The sequence below is a fragment of the Callithrix jacchus genome, chromosome 11 (assembly GCF_049354715.1).
Source record: "Callithrix jacchus isolate 240 chromosome 11, calJac240_pri, whole genome shotgun sequence".
NCBI classification, from domain to species: Eukaryota; Metazoa; Chordata; class Mammalia; order Primates; family Cebidae; genus Callithrix; species Callithrix jacchus.
This window is the reverse complement of record NC_133512.1, coordinates 72,092,071-72,111,335: the sequence shown is the minus strand read 5'-3', so window position 1 is coordinate 72,111,335 and position 19,265 is coordinate 72,092,071. Positions and strand designations below refer to the sequence as shown.

The following is a 19,265-nucleotide window of genomic DNA, read 5'->3' as shown; positions in this document are numbered from 1 at the left end:
GAATCTTAACTTCCCAGAGCCTAGCACAGGAACTGAATCTTAATTTCCCAGAGCCTAGCACTTGGCATATAATAGAACTTTAAATGTTTGAATTAACCAATTAATTAATCCATGTATTTGAAAATGAATTGACTCAAAGAGAAGTTTTTACATGTTATAATCTTATCAGAAAATTTGGCTAATTTCTAATTCTTCTACCGAAAGCTATTGTTCTCTCTCAGTTTCTATTCTAGTGCTTATATTAAAAAATGTTCTCTAGCCTCTTTATAATATCTTAAGGGACAGAAATTGGAGTTACAAATTTAGTCACAGAGTTCTTTTAAAAGAAGTTTCTTTTTCCTTTAAAACAATTAAAACTACTATTAAAATTTACTTATTTCAAGTTTAACCAAGTTTATCCTTTCTAAAATCATCCATAATTGGTAACTTCTTTGAAAGTGTTTTTTAAAATTCTCATTGTATATTGTCCTGAATTAGCTTACTTAGTAATTCTTTTTGAATCTGGGACTGACTTTTCTCTTCTGCTAGGAATTGGACAGTCCTTTTAGATTATATGGGCTTACAATGAATCCGCTGCTTTATAACATCACCCAGGTTGTCATCCTGTCAGCTGTTTCTGGTGTTATCAGTGACTTGCTTGGATTTAATTTAAAGGTAAGAGGTTGAAGTACTTTTTATTTCTTAGTTTCCTGTTACCTTTTTGTCACACCCTTTTTACCCTCACATGCACAGTAATGCAGTCATTTTGGTAAGACTACAATTAATGAACATTTCACATTTAATTTCAAAGAATGATATATATTTATGTCTTATAAAACTATAGGAATTTCTTTTTCTTTTTTTTTTTTGAGACGGAGTTTCGCTCTTGTTGCCCAGGCTGGAGTGCAATGGTGCAATCTAGGCAACCTCCGCCTCCTGGGTTCAGGCAATTCTCCTGCCTCAGCCTCCTGAGTAGCTGGGATTACAGGCACGCGCCACCATGCCCAGCTAATTTTTTGTATTTTTAGTAGAGACTGGGTTTCACCATGTTGACCAGGATGGTCTTGATCTCTTGACCTCGGGATCCACCTGCCTCGGCCTCCCAAAGTGCTGGGATTACAGGCTTGAGCCACTGCGCCCAGCCTACTGTAGGAATTTCTAATTTGGAACAGTATTTATTGCAAATAGAAGTCTTGTGCAAGATAAGTAGAAGTATTTATTTATTTTTATTTTTTATTTTGAGATGGAGTCTTGCTCTCTCACCCGGCTGGAGTGCAGAGGCACTATCTGGGCTCACTGCAACCTACGCCTCCCGGGTTCAAGCGATTCTCCTGCTTCAGCCTCCCACATAGCTGGGACTACGGGTGCTCACCACCACGCCCAGCTAAATTTTGTATTTTTAGTAAAGATGGGGTTTCGCCATGTTAGCCAGGCTGATCTCAAACTCCTGACCTCAAGTGATACACCCGCCTTGGCCTACAGAGTGCTGGGATTACAAGTGTGAGCCACTGCGCCCAGCCAGAAGTATTTATTTTTACTAATGTAACTTTAATCTAATTTAAGTGATAAAAAAGAAAAAGAGCCCTTTTTCTATTTTCAGCCAAAAGTTGTATTATTCATCTATATAGCAATATATGCACAACTAACTCTTAGGAAGATGTAAGATAATCATATTAAATAAGTTCTATATATATACATAGCCACTTCTCAATAAGAGAAGGCAAGAAAAATCTGATTTTTACATTTTTGTTTGTGTTTAAGGTGAGTTCTTCTTAAAAGAATACAGGAGTTAAAAAATACTAGAATCTGCACTTAATTTTGAATGAAATTTGAATTTTAAAATGGTATTATCTAATTTAAGCTTTGATATTAAAACTGGCTTGTCACCACTTCTTTTTTTTTTTTTTTCTAGCTATGGAAGATTAAGTCATGACAATTCAAAGAAAAAAGATGTAGCCTCTTTTCCAGAATAAGAGTACTGACTAAGCTGCCTGAAAGCTTGTCACTGATTCTTTGTTTCAGGAGTCTCAGCTGGGGAATTGAAGTGTTTACATCAGACTGTCTTGTGCAATTCTTATATTTATTTTACTTGTTCATTTATTTTTACATTTATTTTAGTCTTTATATTTTATTTTTAAGCATTGATGTATTTAGTTGTTGAAAGGGTGATGAAACTGATATCCAGATACTTGAGATCCTGGTAATTGGTCATAAATAATTGACAGAATAACAAATTGTAAAACTAGAAGCCATTGCTAAGCACTGTTTCTCCATCAATGCCGTGAACTTGCCTTACTTGAGGAAAAATTCTTTAACTTTGGAATATTGCATTGAACTCAGCTATACACATAAAACATTTTATTTGGTAAATCAAGATCCAGTCAGGGTTTCTCTTGAATTATTTTGGAACAATGCCAGGATCCAAACTGATTAAGTTTCAGTTTAAGCACCCTTCAGTATTAATAAATACGGTATTATATAACAGGTCAACAAGTGCTCTTTGATGATAAAACTTGTAATAGAGCAATAATTGTAAATGGTTACCATACTGTAAAATATTTTGATAAAAATTAACTAGTAATACTTGTATTTATTTGCAACACTGGGCTGTTTGCACAGCTCCAACTGTGCATGCTCAAATGTGCACTTTTTAAAATTGTTACTTTTACTGCGAATCTTTGTATGGGATCTGTTATAGTGTACTGGGGCATGATATGGTATCCTTTTGAGTGAGGTATACACTTATCTCACAAGTGAAGTGCCTATTGATACTACTAAAGTTCATTATGTTTACTCAAGTAAATAATTTTCTCCCCATGGTACACTATAGTGTAGGCTATTCATACCACACTCAGATGAACAACTTAAGAATAAGTTTAAGAACGAATAAAATAATTCTCTGATTTCTAGTTATAAAACTATATCCAAATTTTCAGAAAAGACAGCTTCAGCTTGCAAATTCTATTCTCTAAACTTATCTGGTGCATTCTCCCCACCCCACCCCCATTATATAAGGGCTATTTTAGATGTGTTTAACCTCCCCCAAGGAATAATTTGCCAAGTGTCCAATGAGAACTTCCCATGTTGGTGTGTTAGGCAAATAGGGCGAATATGATAGTATCTTACCTTGGGCCTTGTTATATTTGTACAATCGAGTATTTTAGGAATTACAAAAGACGTGAAATGGTTTTTGTGACTTTTTTTTTTTAAAACTGAGCATCTGGTTTCTAAAAGAATTCATTTGAAACAATCTAGAATTTTCTTGGTGCAAAGTATATCATATGGAATATCTTCATATTTTTACTATATTTTAAGAACTTTAAAACGATTTATTGTAAATAATTTATTTGATTGGTGCAGTTCTAATCCCCAAATCATAATCTTAAAATTAGGAATGCGTGGAGAACAGAGCCATGTCATATCACTTTGCTCTTACCATTCCTTTTGATCAGCCTCAATTCAGCCTCATTGTGTAGTATGTTTTTCTTTATATGAAAAACAACAGAAAGCATTTCGTTATATTTGCCTCTGTTCAAATAAGTTTAATAATGACCAAAGTGCATTCTGAGTTTTTTCAAGGAATGTAATACTGGAGCTTTAAAAACATACTTAGTTTCTCATGTGAAAACTTAGACTTTGTCTGATGTTTTTTCTTCCTCTATTGTCTAATGTTGAGGTTGTTTTTAGGAATTATATTTTATAAACTTTTTCAAAATAAGGTACATACCTATACAGAACTTAACATTTTGCACAGAATATATCAAATATATTTTGAGAAAAATAGTACAGCATGAGTTCTGTTAGGAATAAAGGATGAAACTATTGTATCTCACACAAAAAAATCTTATTTCAGAATGGAAATATTTTTGAGAAAAGCTGAGTATACTGGTTTAAGAAAATGCTTGTTTTAGATTGAGGTTAACTTAGAGTTGGGAGTTGATTTATTAAGTACAGTATACCTCTCAACAACTTATTAATATGTTGAATTATGTCAGTGTGGGCAGCAGTAGAATACTAAAAGGAAAATGTCATTTTAAGCAATTTCAGAACATTAACTGAACTATTTTCAAAGCAGAAAAATTGACATTGCTGCCTTTAAGAATATCATTAATATAAGAAATTGTAACATATTACATAATATAGAAAAGACAGTTCAAAGATAGAATTGTGGCAGATGTCGTGTGTGAACTGTTGTTTCTTTGCCACATGTGTTGTATTTGAAAGTTTGACAGCAAGTTTAAAATAAAACATTCTGTGACCGACAGTGTTTTTTTTAAATTTTCAAGTCATACACATTTCTATGACAATTTTGTGTTTAGTTAACATAAAATTTAGTTGTAACTGTTATATTTGGAGGGAGTGAAAATAAATTTTTTATAATTTTCCAACATTTCAGATTTTGTTATGATTCTGAGAACATGAAAGAATAATACATACAGACACAAGCTTCTCATCATCAAACTGATATTACCTCACTAATGTTTGTTTGCTTGTTTGTTTTTGAATACAGCAAATTGGCTGTGGCCTAGAATGTTAAAGCTCATTGTGAAACTATAGTGGTGTTTTTAAACAAATGGTTTTGCCACATGAATTCAGCATGAGAGATTATGACCAATAGTAGGTTGGTTAAACATTCTAATATTTCTATTATCTGATTGGTCCAAGTGTTCACAGGGCTTAAATTAATCTAGGACTATTAATTCAAGTGCACTTTCAAACTTTAAGCTTAGAATGACTCTTTTAATCAATCTCCCTTCATACTTCAAAATAGCAATATGACTAGCACCTCTTAATCGTTTGCTATATGACTTAGAACATAATTCTCAACATTTTTTTCTGCCAAACCTATACAAAAAGATACCACAAATGCTTAGCAGTAAGTAGCACTGGCTCCCCAGTGTACTGACTGCCTGGAGAATCTAAGAGGCCATTAGGAATGGGAAAAACCAAAGTGTTTTTTTCTACTCTCACACCATTCAACATAACACTTCTGATAGCAGATTCTCTGGCAGACACCAACTGGGTGTTTTAGAATTTAACTCAGCTCTAACACTATACCTGAGATAGTGTCAGATCCCACAGGTTGAGGGCTCATTCCCACGAGACTGTCCCCAGCTAGTCACAAGACTCAGCTTGTGATCTGGTTCTCTATCAGGGTTCCCACAACCCTCTTTCTGGGTTCAATTAATTTGCTAGAGCTGCTCACAGAACTTGGAGAAACACTTAACTTTTAAGGGTTTAAAAGATACAGATGATGGAGGAGATGCATAGGCAAGGTTTGGGGGAAGGGGTGTGGAGCTTTCATGCCCTGTCCAGAGTATGCCACACCCCAGGAAGCTCCATGTGTTGCACAACCCAGAAACCCTCCAAATCCCATAGTTGAGGGATTTTTATGGAGGCTTATCACATAGGCATGATTAATAAACTCCATTTCCAGCCTCTCTGGAGAATGGGAGGTGGAACTGAAAGTTCCAAGTTTATAATCATGGTTTGGCTCTTCTGGTGACGAGCCCTCACATTCAGGAGCCCACCAAGAGTTGTCTCCTTATAGTACATTCCTATTACCTGGAATTTGCAAAGCTCTTAGGAACTGCATGTCAGGAACTAGAGTCAAAGACCAAATATTAGAACAAAAGATTGTCCTAGCACCCCTGTCTTTCAGGAAATTATAAGGGATTTAAGAGCTCTGTGCCAGTGACTGGGGGCAGAGACCTGTATATATATATATTTATACACATATATTACATATACACATAATTATATATGTGTATAAATATATATATGTATTTATACACACACACACACATATATATAATTTCACAGAGGTGGTACAGATATATTTTCAAGAAAGCATTCCCTAAGTGATTTGTAAAATTTGTTCTACTTACCACTCGTCACCACCTTGAGAATTATAGGCTTAAGACACAAAACTTTGTAGAATGCGTAAAAGAAAATAAAATTTAAGGACCCTTCGAACTTACTATGCCCAGGGAAAGTTAAACCTTATAGGAAGAGTAAGATAGCATATTTGCAGCTTCTGCTTCTTATAGATTAACTTGCTTCCTTATTGTTCTTGTTCTGTAATTGACAGGAAAGACCGGAGACCAGACTTCTCCCTCTTCTAGTCTCTAATCTTTGTTATAGATTAGCTACCTCTTTCATTGTCCTATACCTAAATCAGACCAGGTGGAGCAAAAGACCTCATGACCGTTAAATCTTCAGTGTGGAATATTAAATACACCTTTCAAGAGAAAGAAAAGACCACCTCGGCTAATTAGATTATTGAACTATGCATTAAACCTTCTATAGAAACATGTAGAAATTCTATTAAGCTTCCCTAAAGTTTGTCTATATAACTGATCTCAAACTTCTAGACTTCAGAACGCTGACTTCCATCCTTTGGAATATGTGCTTCCACAGGGCCTGTTGTCAAACTTTATGCTTGTGTAAGGTTACTCAAATTTAGGGTTTTTTTGTTTTTGTTTTTGTTTTTTTGAGATGGATTCTCACTGTATTGTATAGGCTGTAGTTCAGTGGCATGACCTCGGCTCACTGCAACTTCCGCCTCCCGGGTTCAAGTGATTCTCATGCCTCAGCCTCCCAAATAGCTGGGATTACAGGCATGTGCTACCACACCTGGTTAATTTTTATGTTTTTAGTAGAGATGGGGAACCAGGCTGGTCTTGACTCCTGACCTAAGACCTGCCCACTTTGGCCTTCCTGTGAGCTGGGATTACAGGCATGAGCCCCTGTGCCTGGCAAGTTTACTAGATTCTAACCCTTTTGATTATTTTAGGTTGACAAATGTAAATTCCATGATATCCTAACTGTATTTATCACTCTTAGCACCTGAAACAGTGCCTGTATGCAGAAGAATCACAATATGTATTTATCTAATGAGTGACTTGAGTCTAATAGGACCTTTGACACCACCCATTCCAAAGTCCCCATTTACCACGTAAAAAAATAAGCCCCAAAAGAGGTTAAGAAGCTTGCCCAAGGTTACACAACTACTTAATGATAAGAGCCCAAACTCTCCGTATTCCCCTTGTAGGTATACATGCTCTAATAATATCTTTGTGTAAGCATTTGGCACCTCTTGACTGATAAAATTGTTCATCATAGGAAGAATACCCTGGGGAGAACAAAGATATTGACAAATTATCTGTCCATTTTTGTAGTGAGGTCATATACATACTAGTAAACCTTGGCAGTAGGAAAAAAAAGTCATCTTGACATCTCCCTATTCAACTCTGCAGTGTGCCCTAGTGGAAAGAGCATACACTTTGACATCAGACTTCTGTTAAAATCTTGAGCAAATTACTTAACCTCTGTGAGCTTTGGTTTTCTCAGCTGTAAATTGCTGACAGTAATACCTATTTTACAGGGCTATTAGAAGGATTAATGAGATTACGTATGTAAAGCACCTAGCAAGGAACTGATGTGTTGGTTATGCAGGAAATTGGTTCTCTTCACCTTTCTCACCAAGAAAAACAGGTAATGGCCTAAAGCAATTAACAAAAATTTCCAAGCTAAATCATTCATATTACATAATACCATGTGCATCCCCACCAAATATGAGCACAAATTAAGAATCATCCTTCATATAAACAGTCATTCTTCTCTATTTGAAAAATTCTTTTACAAGAAGTTGACATTTAATACCCTTTCTTCCTAAGCAGGCACACTAAAATGTGGGAGCAAAGTCTCATTCTTTTGCAAGCCTTCGTGTTACTGTATATCTAATTATGAGCAATTTTGCTAAATTATCAGATGCATATTCCGTTCATATCTCTTCATTATTAGATTTGACTCATTTATATGTGGTTACTCTCACTAACAGCACCGTAGAGTCCTTTCATTTTTCAACCTGCTCTCAGCCCTCAACTTTAAGGAGTCTGCTCGCTGTTCTTACTTGGAGTTGCTGGAGAGCATGGAACTTGACTTTCTAGAAGTCCTGCTTATCAAGATATAACTGAAATCTATGAGCTCTATATTTGGTAATGTGTCTTTTAATCCATTTCATATTCATTTATAAACTTCCTACAATGGCTGTTTGAAACCTCCTTTGTCACCCTCAAGTTCTGCTCATCTGTATTTGTTTCCTCTAACTTTATTGAAAAGGTAGAAATCATTAAGCGTGACTTCTGCCATCTTCTCCCTGTGGAAAAGATGTTACTCTCTAAGCTCAACTCTCCCTCAGTCTCTAAGATTCTGTCCCTGGCCACCTTTAATCTTTTCCTTTCCTGATTTTATAAGTTTTTTAGATTTCGATGAGAGATAATTGAATCTCAAGTATGGGAGAAATATTTAAGGTTTACGGGTTGGGTGGAACCCTTGTATACTAGAAGGCACTGTGAAGGCTTGCCACATTCTCAGCCTTCATCTGAACAGACAGAAAGTTGTTTCTGCACGTTCACCAAGTCCTGCTGGACTGTATCACTTTTCTCTCAGGCTGTAGCTCAGTGGTCAGTGATTGGTGCCTTGCTCTAAAGCAGCCAGCCATTTTCTCTGCCTACAAGTAGCCTATAAGGTTGGTTGGCATGAGAGCCTTGCCCAATAGGGGCACTCTATCCATGATGGTGACTTGCTGACTCAGTGCGATTCTCTCTTCTGCAAATTTGAATTTAGGACATAGTGCTAGCAGGAGGAGTTGCTAGAAAAGCAGAAACCCAGGAGAAACCATGAATTGAGCAAAGCCATAAAGTCAATAGGAGGTAGTGATAATGGAGAAAGGTGAAGAAATGAACAGAGACTGCCTAAAACTGGCAGAAGTAGAGAAACCAAGCAATAGCTTGGCTAGTTACTTTCAGACCTTTAACATATCATTACAATGCTAAAATCCTTGTCCCTAAATGACGATCGCTACCATGTTGTGTATGTGCAATGTATGAAGAAGCATGTTTGGGGACCGCACTTGTGCATCTGAAAGTCCCACTTTGAGCATGTTACATTCCTCCTCTGCCCCTCATCTAACTCTTTATGATTCCCCTGACTCCTATTGCTCCAGGAGAAGGTGACTTTAAAGCAAGAGCTCCCCTTCTGGCCACTAAATAAAACTTGATTGCCCTTTCCAATTGGACTTGCTTTCTTGGCAACTGATACAAAGTAGGGAAGGTAACTCAGTTTACTGTATCACATGTGAACAGTTAGGTATGGCTGGAGAATATGATGTGTATAGGCAAGAGTAGAAGTTAATGCTGGAGGATGACTTTGTGGAGCCAAGAAATTTGAATTTCACCTTCAAGATAAGGACTGCTTAGCACAGTGCCTGGCATGTCCTAGTTGATTGGTGAGTACAACACTGAGATGTCACCATTTTCATTAGGATACTTGGTAAACGGCTCCAGACTGAGACTGATTGATTGATTGATTGATTGATATTTGGAGGCAGTGCCTTGCTCTGTTGCCCAGGCCGGAGTGCAGTGGTGCAAATCATGGCTCACTGCAGCCTCAACCTCCTGGACTGAAGTGATCCTCCCACTTCAGCCTCCCAAGTAGCTGGAACTACAGGTGTGCACCACGACACTCAACTAATTTTTTATTTTTATGTAGAGACGGGGTCTCACTTTGTTATCAGGGTTGGTAATTTTTAAACAAAATTTAGTATATATTAAGGGTTCTATTCACTATGCTAGGATTTTTATGTAAGAAAATATTGACATGGTATGTTTGTATCCAAGGGTGTCTCAGTCCATTTAGTGTTGCTGTCAAGGAATACCTGAAACTGGGTAATTTATTTTAAAAAGAGATATATTTGGTTCATGGTCCTGGAGGCTGTAAAAGAAGCCTGGCACCAGCATTTGCTTCTTGTGAGGGCCTCTGATGGCTTTCACTCCGCAGGGACGGGAAGAGGAGCCAGCATGCATAGAAATCACATGGGGAGAGAGGAAGCAAGTGTGGGAAAGAGGTGCCATGCTCTTTTTATCAACTGATTATCATGGGAACTAACAGTGAAAACTCATTGCTGTGAGGATGGCACCAAGATATTTATGCGGAGATGTGTAAATCATGAGTAAGACATTCATGACTTGTCCTGTGACCCAAACACCTCTCATTGGCCCCATCTCCAATACTGGGAATCAAATTTCAACATGAGATTTGGAGGGGTATATATAATACTATAGCACAGGGTATATATAATTAAGTTGACCTCAGTTTTTTTCTCCACCTTTGTTGTTGTTCTTGTTTGTTTGATTTTTGAGAGAGGGTCTTACTCTGTTGCCTAGGCTGGAGTGCAGGGGCGGGATCATGGTTCACTGCAGCCTTGACCTCCCAGGCTCAAGTGATCCTCCTACCTCACCCTCCTGAGTAGCTGGGACCACAAAGCAGGTCACCATTCCCAGCTTATTTTTGTATTTTTTGTAGAGACAACATTTCCCCTTGTTGCCCAGGCTGGTCTTGAACTCCTGATCTCAAATGATCTGCCCTCTCGCCTTGGCCTCCCAAAGTGCTGGTATTATAGGTGCGAGTCACTGGGCCTGGCCTTTCTTCACCTTTGATTGATACAGTTGATTTATAATTATTTGCAAAGTGACACCATTTAAAAAAAAATTTACGGAACAGCTCAAGTCATCTTGCGCTACGGTAAAGATCACAGGCCCTGGTATCCAGGGGAGCTGGGACTGCCTTGCAGCATGTAGATGGCCTCGGGCAAGTTATTTAACTTCTGTATTCCTCATCTGTAAAATGAGATAGGAAGCAACTAATATTGGAGCCTTATGTGGTTCTTGTGAGTGTGAAATTAAGAGGATGTGTAACGAGCATGGACTTGTTCCACAACACTCCTGTGCAACAAAACTTCACTTTATTTGTCCTAAATCAAATGAAATCTGGCTTTGAGTACCTATTCAAAAGGTATCAAGAAGTCAGGCTGGGCACAGTGTCTCATACCTATAATCCCAGCACTTTGGGAGACTGAGGTGAGAGGCCTGCTTAAGGCTGGGGGTTGGAGACCAACCTGGGTAACGTAGCGAGACCCTGTTCCTATGAAAAATGTAAAAATTAGTGAGGTATGGTGGCATGGCACACACCTGTGACCCCAGCTACATGGGAGTTTGAGATGGGAGGGTTGCTTAAGCCCATGAGTTTGAGGCAGCAGTGAAATATGATTATGCCACTGCACTCCAGCCTGGCCAAAAGAGCAAGACCCTGTCAGAAAAAAAAAAAAAAAGAATCTGTTATGTGTGGACGAGCCCATCCCGTAGATTGGTACAAAAGCCCAGGGGCTTCAGCTAATTCCTGGAAAACATGGAATTGGGTTGCTCTTTGTTCTCTAGTGGCACCTGTACTTCCATACTGGTGCTTTCTGGTGCCCAGCCAACTCCTCTTGTGCCTGCTGGGTGTGGATGCTGCAGTCCGCTGAGCAATGCTCCTCACAGAGGTCCTCCTTGCCGACCCCAGGCTCAGCCTCAACATCCTCACCTCCGTTGTAAGGCCTCAGATCCCAGAATCCTTCAACACACACCTCCTAGCCATGCTCCATTGGGCACACCTGCAACATGTCTTGGGGAAGAGCAGCTCTACCAGCAACTCCCACCCCCTCAGTCTCCACCACCTCTTCTCAGTTCACCAGACTTTCAAACCAATGCCTGGCTGAGCAGTTGTCCTCGGTGACTTGACAACTCCTATTTTCAGCCTAGAAACTCCCAAGGCAATAATATTCCTAGAGGGGAGGGAATCAGTCTCAAAATAGGATTGTATGACTATCTTCTGGTTGTCTTGGAATAGGGGAAAGAAAGACATTGCTCATTCTTTTGAGTCTCTTTCAGTAGCAAATTATGCTGCCACTTAGAGAAAGCTCTTAGTTGAGAGTTTGACATATAGTAATCCCACAATAACTGTTAACTATTAGTACTATCATTTTTATTTGACTCCCCTTTGGACAATAGGCAAGAATTCAAAGTGATCTCAGTAAATAAGACAACTAGAAAGTGAACTTAGAGAAACCAAAGCTGTCTAAAGAAAGAAATCTAAGTTGTTAAAAGGATGAAATATAAAGGCTTTGGGAGAAAACACTTGGATGACTTGATATGGAAAATTTTAAAAATGGAAACCCTACCTTTGTGTTTAAGCATATGTCATTTTATGGTAAAGACCCAGTCAGCTGTTATTCATTAATCCTAGGATTTAAAACAACACACAGTCATTTGACTTGTAGTGTTAAATCTAGGCTCGCCATTCACAAAAAAACTATCAATTACTCCCTCAACGTGGAGTGTTTAATAGAAGCTGTGGATTCTCCAACCCTAATGATGCCTTGGGCAGTTTTGAAGTTCATCTGCTTGCAAAGAAGAATTGGCTTAGTGGCTGCATTCGGGTCCTACTCAACACTGTGATGCTACATATGCTTTTGCCACATAGCAGGTAATCCTGAAAATTGTATTTTTTACAATGGTATATTTTTCATGTCAATTGACTATGCACAGAAGTAAGGTCCTGCTCTAAATATCAGGAATCTAGGTTTGTACCTTTGTATTCAGATAGGTTTCCTGGGTGACCTGAAGTAGCCATTTAACCTCTATTTGAATAAAGATGGGACAGAATTAAAATTACTTGATCTAATCCTCATTCAGCTTTAACACTCAGAGATATTTTTCCTTCAAATGTTCTTTCTCTATTGCTAATAAGGGTAGAATTAAGAATTCTTTTATTCTCAGAAAGTAGACTGTGGTCATAGTTAAATATTTACTTTAAAAAAAAATTTTTTTTTTTTTTTTTGAGACGGAGTTTCGCTCTTGTTACCCAGGCTGGAGTGCAATGGCGCGATCTTGGCTCACTGCAACCTCTGTCTCCTGGGTTCAAGTGATTCTCCTGCCTCAGCCTCCAGAGTAGCTGGGATTCCAGGTACCCACTACCATGCCCAGCTAATTGTTTTGTATTTTAAAGTTTGTTTCTAAAAGGAAATCAAAGGTTTTCTTGTGGAGGAATTCAGTTGCCCCATTATACTAGTAGAGTATTTTCATCAGTTGTCTTAATTTGAGGAAGCTTATTTTTTTTTTTGTGGGGCAGCTAATTTAGAACACTTTTGTTTCTCATCATGCCCCATGATGAGAATTTAGCAAATTAGGCTTTTCACGGCTCCCTGAGCAAGTTTTCACTTGCTTTGGGTTGGTGGGATTAACCAATCACACTTTTAAGCCGAGCCTTGGTGTTCAGACGCATGACCCACTTCAATTTCAGGTTTTCCTAATTCCTTGAAATCGGTCTGTCTTAATTCACCCATTTTACCAGGAGTTAACTAGACTGCATCTCATTAGTAGGTCCTTGTTTTAAAACTCTGAGAACAGAAGTTTCTTTTACCATTCATCTTCTACCCGTCTCTAAAATGTAGCTGTTGGTGGCAATTCTCTTCTTATTCTCTACAGCCTTGTCTCTCTCTAAAGAGTGAATCTCAGGATTGGGACACTGGATCCTTGACTGATTTCCATTTCATTTTTTCCTGTGTGCTCCAGTCCCTACCAGGTACTAGACTCTGATTGCCACCCTGTGAGCTGGTGACAAAACCTCTGCCCTTGGCTCTTTGTGTATTGTTTAGCTTGGCCTTCTCTTTCCAGTTTACTTTTTCTATCCTCTTCACACATCTTATAAAATTGCTAGGTAGACATATTTAAGCCAGCCTAGCTTTGCTACTGTAATGGTGCATAGAATTTATGTAGCAAGGCTGTAAGATACTTATCAAAACAAAGTCTATGTCTTACCATTTTTCTTATTTATTTAATTTATTTATTTTTCATTTTTGAGACATGATCTGTCTATGTTGCCCGGGCGGGACTGCAGTGGTATGATCATGGTTCACGGCAGCCTCCACCTCTCAGGCTCAAGCTGTTCTCCCACCTCAGCCTTCCAAGTAGCTGGGACCAACACGCCTGGCTAATTTCTTAATTTTGTGTAGAGACGTGCCTCCCTATGTTGCCCTGGCTGGTCTCAAACTCCTGGGCTCAAGTGATCCTCCTGCCTTGGCCTCCCAAAGTGTTGGGATTATAGGGTAAACTACCATCCCAAGCCCATTTTTATATGTTCCAAAACATGTAGTGTAGGTCTTTGACACAGGTACTCATTGAGTGGAGGGTAAGAGAGAGCAACAGAAAGAGATAAGAGGTTTGCTTAGAATATGATGTCTTCATGATGAGCTTAACCCTGGCTGCCTTTCAGAATTACTTAGATGATCTTTAAAACCATGCTAACAACTCTGCCCCACCCCCAGAGATTCTGGTTCAATTTGTCTGAGAAGACTTTTTTTTTTTAAGCCCCAAAGCTATTCTTGGTGAGCAAGACTTGTCATTATTAAAACAGTGATCGACCAATGGTGACAACTGCCAGCATATGTGTCTCACATGATGAATGATACATGTCTGAAACTCTGAGGTCCGAACCTGAAGGAGTCTAGTCCATGCCCTCTGTTTAGATGACCCCATAGAAAAATGTCAGGAGAGCAACATGGCCTATTCTTGTCTCTATGTTAATTTTTAAAAATATTTTAATTAAAATAGCAATGGCAGAGTCAATAAACATGTATAAATAAATAAAGTTGACACATAAATTACAAAAAAAAAAAAAAAAAACAGTGATCATAAATGTTTTTGGACAAATGATGAAGACGTTGTCAGTGGGTATGATGATTGAGGAAGCTAGGACAAATGTATCTGTTATGCTGACATCTTAAAAGTTTTGTGCCCTAAATAATGTAGCAGTATTTTCCTTTGATTTTGACACTTCTGAGGCCCATAGACCCTGGTTGATATGGTTAGGCTTTGTGTCCCCACCCAACTCTCATTTTGAACTATAATCCCAAGGTGTTGAGGGAGAGACCTGGTGGGAAATGATTGGATCATGGGGGTGGTTCCCCCAGGCTGTTCTCCTGATGATGAGAGAGCTCTCTGGAGATCTGATGGTTTTATAAACAGCAGTTTGCCCTGGGCTTTTCACTCTCTGTCTTGCCTCCCATCACTTCCATCATGTAAGATGGGCCTGCTCCCCCTTCCACCATGATTGTAAATTTCTTGAGACCTCCCTGGCCATGCAGAACTGTGAGTCAATGAAACCTCTTTCTTTTATAAATTACCCAGTCTTGGTTAGTATCTTTATAGCAGTGTGAAAATGGACTAATACACTGGTGATCCTAGTTACATGCTGAGAGTAAACATAAATAATGCTGTTCCTTCCTCAGGGACTTAAGATAGATGATATGTTCTGACAGAGTAAGTCAGCTGAATGGTGGCAGTGACATATAATCCTGCTCCCCTGAGTGCTCATATATGGCACACAGTTACAGCAGCAGGTCTTTTAGGAAATTTGTTTCAAGAGGGTACTAAAGAAGAAAGTAACAGTTGGTGCAGAAATGCAAGTGATCCAAGCTACCCACCATATTTAGGCCTTAAATCAGCACAAAGCCTGCCTTCCTCCCTTCCTCACTTCTGTGTGGTCTGAGCTCAGTGAAGAGCCGCCTATGTCTCAGTTGATAATTTAATCCTTAAAAGAGAAAATCTTAAAAAAAACTAAATCAGTGATTGTCAAACTGTGGTTCCAGGATCTCTGGGGGTTTCCCAAGACTTTCAGGGGGTCTGAAAGGTTAAAATCACATATGGATAAAAGACTCATCAAAGTGTAGTATGAAACAATGGATTTTAACAACAGAATAAAAAGTATATGGTGTGGTTTGAGATTCCACTCAGTGACTTAACCTTGAAGAAACTACCCCGTGTCAAGTTTTGGTATAGCAAAGAACATCCACAGTTATCAGAAGGGGCTAATAAAATATTTTTCTTTTCCAACAACATATGTGTATGAGGCTGTACTTTAAAACAACAGATCAAAACAAACTGAATGAGGAAGCACAATAAGAACAGAGCTCTCTTCTTTCTTTGCTAATATCTTTAGTGAAGCACAGTATAACTAACATAAATTGCACATATTTAAAATGTTCAATTTGGTCAGTGTTGAGAGATATAAGCAATAAAACCTCAGTAACATCTGCATAGGTTTCCCCATGCCCCTTTGTATCCACTCATTCTTATACCTCTGGACATCCTCCCATACCCAGACAAATACTTACCTGCTTTCTATCATAAGTTAGTTTGGAAGTTTATATATTAAATTATATTTGTGTTTGTCAGGATTTTTACATTTAGCATAATTATCTAGGTATTCTCCATGTTGTAGCATGTATCAATAGTCAGTTCCTAGTATATTAGTGTGTAACATTCCATTGTATTAATATATCAGGCCAGGAGTGGTGGCTCAGCCTGTATCCCAACACTTTGGGAGGCCAAGGCAGGAGGATTGCTTGAGGCCAGGAGTTCAAGATCAGCCTGGGCAATATAGCAAGAATCTGTCTCTACAAAAAAATAAAATTAAATGTGGTGGCATCCCCCTGTAGTCCCAGCTACTTGGGAAGCTGAGGTGGGAGGAATTCCTTGAGCCCAGGAATCAGAGTAACAGTGAGCTATGATTGTACCACTGCACTCCAGCCTGGGTGAAATACATATATATTGTGATACATATCACACTTTGTTTATTCATTTGCCTTTTTATAAACGTTTAGGTTTCTCACTGGGGCTATTACAAATAAATCTGCTGTGAACATTCATATATAAGACTCTGTATAGACATAAGTTTTTATTTCTCTTGGCAAATATTTAGCAATAAAATGGCCATACAGTAAGTGTATGTTTAATCTTTTGAGGAACTATTAAACTGTTTTCTAAAATGGTGATACCATTTTATATTCTCAGCATCAGTGTATGAGGGCTCCAATTGCCTAACATGTTCACTAGTACCTGGTATGGCCAACCTCTTTTTTATTTTATTTTATTTTTTGAGACAGGGTCTTGCTCTGTCACCCAGGCTGGAGTTCAGTGAGGTGATCATGACTCAAGGCAGCCTTGACCTCCCTGGTTCAAGCAATCCTCCTGCTTCAGCCTCCCAGGTAACTAGGATCATAGGCATGTGCCACACTTGGCTAATTTTAAAAATTGTTTTGTAGAGACTGGGTCTCATCTGCTTGCCCAGGCTGGTTTCAAACCCTGGGCTCAAGTGATCCTCCTGCCTTGGCCTCTCAAAGTGCAGGAATTATAGGCATGAACCACTGTTCAAAAGGCAACCCCTTCTCTACCAAATTGCCTTTGCTCTTTTGTCAAAAATTGGTTGTCTGTATGTGTGGGTCTGTTTCAGGATTCTGTCTACTGTCTTGTTGCTCTGTTTATCTTTATGTAAATGCCATACTCTTGATTACTGTAGCTTTTATAATAGTTCTTGAACTCAGGTAAAGTCCTCCAAGTTTGTTCTTTTTCACAGTCGTTGCCTATTCCAAGCCTTTTGCATTTCTGTATAAATTTTAAAATCAACTTGTCAATTTCTACAACAAAAACTCTATTGGATTTTTGAATCTGTAGATCAATTTGGGGAAAATTGATATCTGTACAATATTGAGTCATTCAATCCATAAACACAATCTATCTCTTCATTCATTTAGTTCTTTAATTTCTTTCAGCAATGTTTTATAGTTTTAATATACAGGTCTTGTACATTTTTTGTCAGACTTACCCTTACATATTTCATTTTTGGATGCTATTATAAATGGCATGTTAAAAGTTTCTGTTTCCAATTTTCAATCATTTTTTGCTGGTACATAAAAATAAAATTGATTTTTGCTTATTAGTCTTGTATTTGGCAACCTGGCTAAACTCACTTAAGAATTATAAATGCTTTTCTGTTGTTGTCACAGATTCCATTGGATTTTCTACAAAGCAAACATATTTGTGATTAAAGATAGTTTTCCTTCTTCCTTTTCAACCTTCATGACTTTTGTTTCCTTTCTTTATTGCACTGGCTAGAACTTCCAGTACAATGTCACATAGAAGTGGTGAGAACAGCCACCTTGTTTCTGACATTAGGGGGAAAACATTCTTTACCATTAAATATAACACTAGCTATAAGTTTTTTAATGGATGGACTTCATCAGAATGAGGAAGTTGCCATCTATTTCTCATTTGCTGGGTATTTATCAAGAATTGATGTTAGATTTTATAAAAAATTTTTTTGCATTTATTGAAACGGTTGAGATGATTGTGTGGATTTTTCTTTAGTTCATTAATATGGCCAATTACATTGTTTGAATTTTGAGTGTTAAAACCAACCTGGCATTCTTGGGATAAACCCCACTTGGTTGTATATTATCCCTGTTAACATTTTGTCAAGAATTTTCATGTCTATGCTCATGAGAAATATTAGATTGCAGTTTTCTTTTCCCATTGTAACTCGTCTAGTTTTGGCATGCTAGTTTTATAAAATGAGTTGGGAAGTTTTCCCACGTCTTCATTTTTTTCTTGAGGGGACTTGTGTAGGATCATATTATTTCTTCCTTAAATGTTTGGCAGAATTCCCCAGTGAAACCATCTAGGCTTTGATTCCTTGTAGGAAAGTTTTGTAGCTATAAATTCAATGTATTTAATGAAAGTGATTTTGGGGAGCTTGTGACTTTGAAGGAGTTTCTCCTTGAGTAAGCTTTGATGGTTTGTCTTTCAAAGAATTTTTCCATTTTATCTAAGTTGTTCAGTTTATTGGCATAATTGTTTTTAAATTTCCCTTGTTGTCTTTTTATTTAATTTTTAAAAAAAAGAGGCAGAGTCTCCCTCTATTGCCCAAACTGGAGTGTAGTGATGGTATAGCTCACTGCAGCTTTGAATTCCTGAGCTCAAGTCATCCTCTTGCCTCAGCCTTCCAAGTAGCTGGGATTATGGGTGCACAACACCATGTCTGTATTATTTTTTAGAGCAATGGGGATTTGCTGTGTTGCCCAGGCTGGTCTCAAACTGCTGGCCTCAAGTGATCCTTCCACTTCAGCCTCCCCAAATGGTGGGATTAAAGGGGTGAGCCATCATGCCCTCCAACCTTATTGTGTTTTTAATATCCGTAGAATCTAAAGCGATGTTACCTCCCTCATATCCGGTATTAGAAATTTATATATTCTCATTGCCCCCTGTTTAGTCTGGGTAGAGTTTTATAAATTTCATTGTAATTTTCCAAAAGACAGGTTTTGATTTTACTGATTTTTCTCTGTTGTTTTTTATTTTCCATTTCATTGATTAACATTCTGATATTTGGTTCTATTATTTTGCTTTTTCCCCTCAAGTTTTATAAGGTGGCAGCTGAGGTAAGTGAGTTGAAACCTTTCTTCTTTTCTAATATAGGCATATAACGCTAAAAATATTTACTAAATACTGTTTTAGTGTCATCCCACAAATTTACATATGATTTGTTTTTTTTCATTTAATGCAAAATACTTT

General features: G+C 38.0%; 1 protein-coding gene, 1 long non-coding RNA gene and 1 other non-coding gene across 8 annotated transcripts in view; 2 read left to right on the top strand and 1 right to left on the bottom strand.

Moving 5' to 3' along the window:
• PHTF2 (putative homeodomain transcription factor 2) overlaps positions 1-4,369 on the top strand; it is a 167,558-nt gene extending 163,189 nt beyond the window's left edge. For all 6 annotated transcript variants that reach the window (XM_017975405.4, XM_078343037.1, XM_035253993.3 and 3 more), the window contains 2 exons: positions 529-654; positions 1,892-4,369. In XM_017975405.4, the coding sequence (XP_017830894.1) occupies positions 529-654; positions 1,892-1,912 (147 nt within the window). In that variant the 3' untranslated portion in view covers positions 1,913-4,369. The remainder of the gene's footprint in view (positions 1-528; positions 655-1,891) is intronic.
• Positions 1-19,265, bottom strand: part of LOC118143699 (uncharacterized) — a 76,715-nt gene that overhangs the window by 51,255 nt on the left and 6,195 nt on the right. The gene's annotated exons all lie outside the window — the stretch shown is intronic.
• On the top strand, positions 14,278-14,352 carry LOC118143978 (small nucleolar RNA SNORD113/SNORD114 family). Its single transcript, XR_004728452.1, has one exon. It is a non-coding gene; the product is annotated as a small nucleolar RNA SNORD113/SNORD114 family (small nucleolar RNA).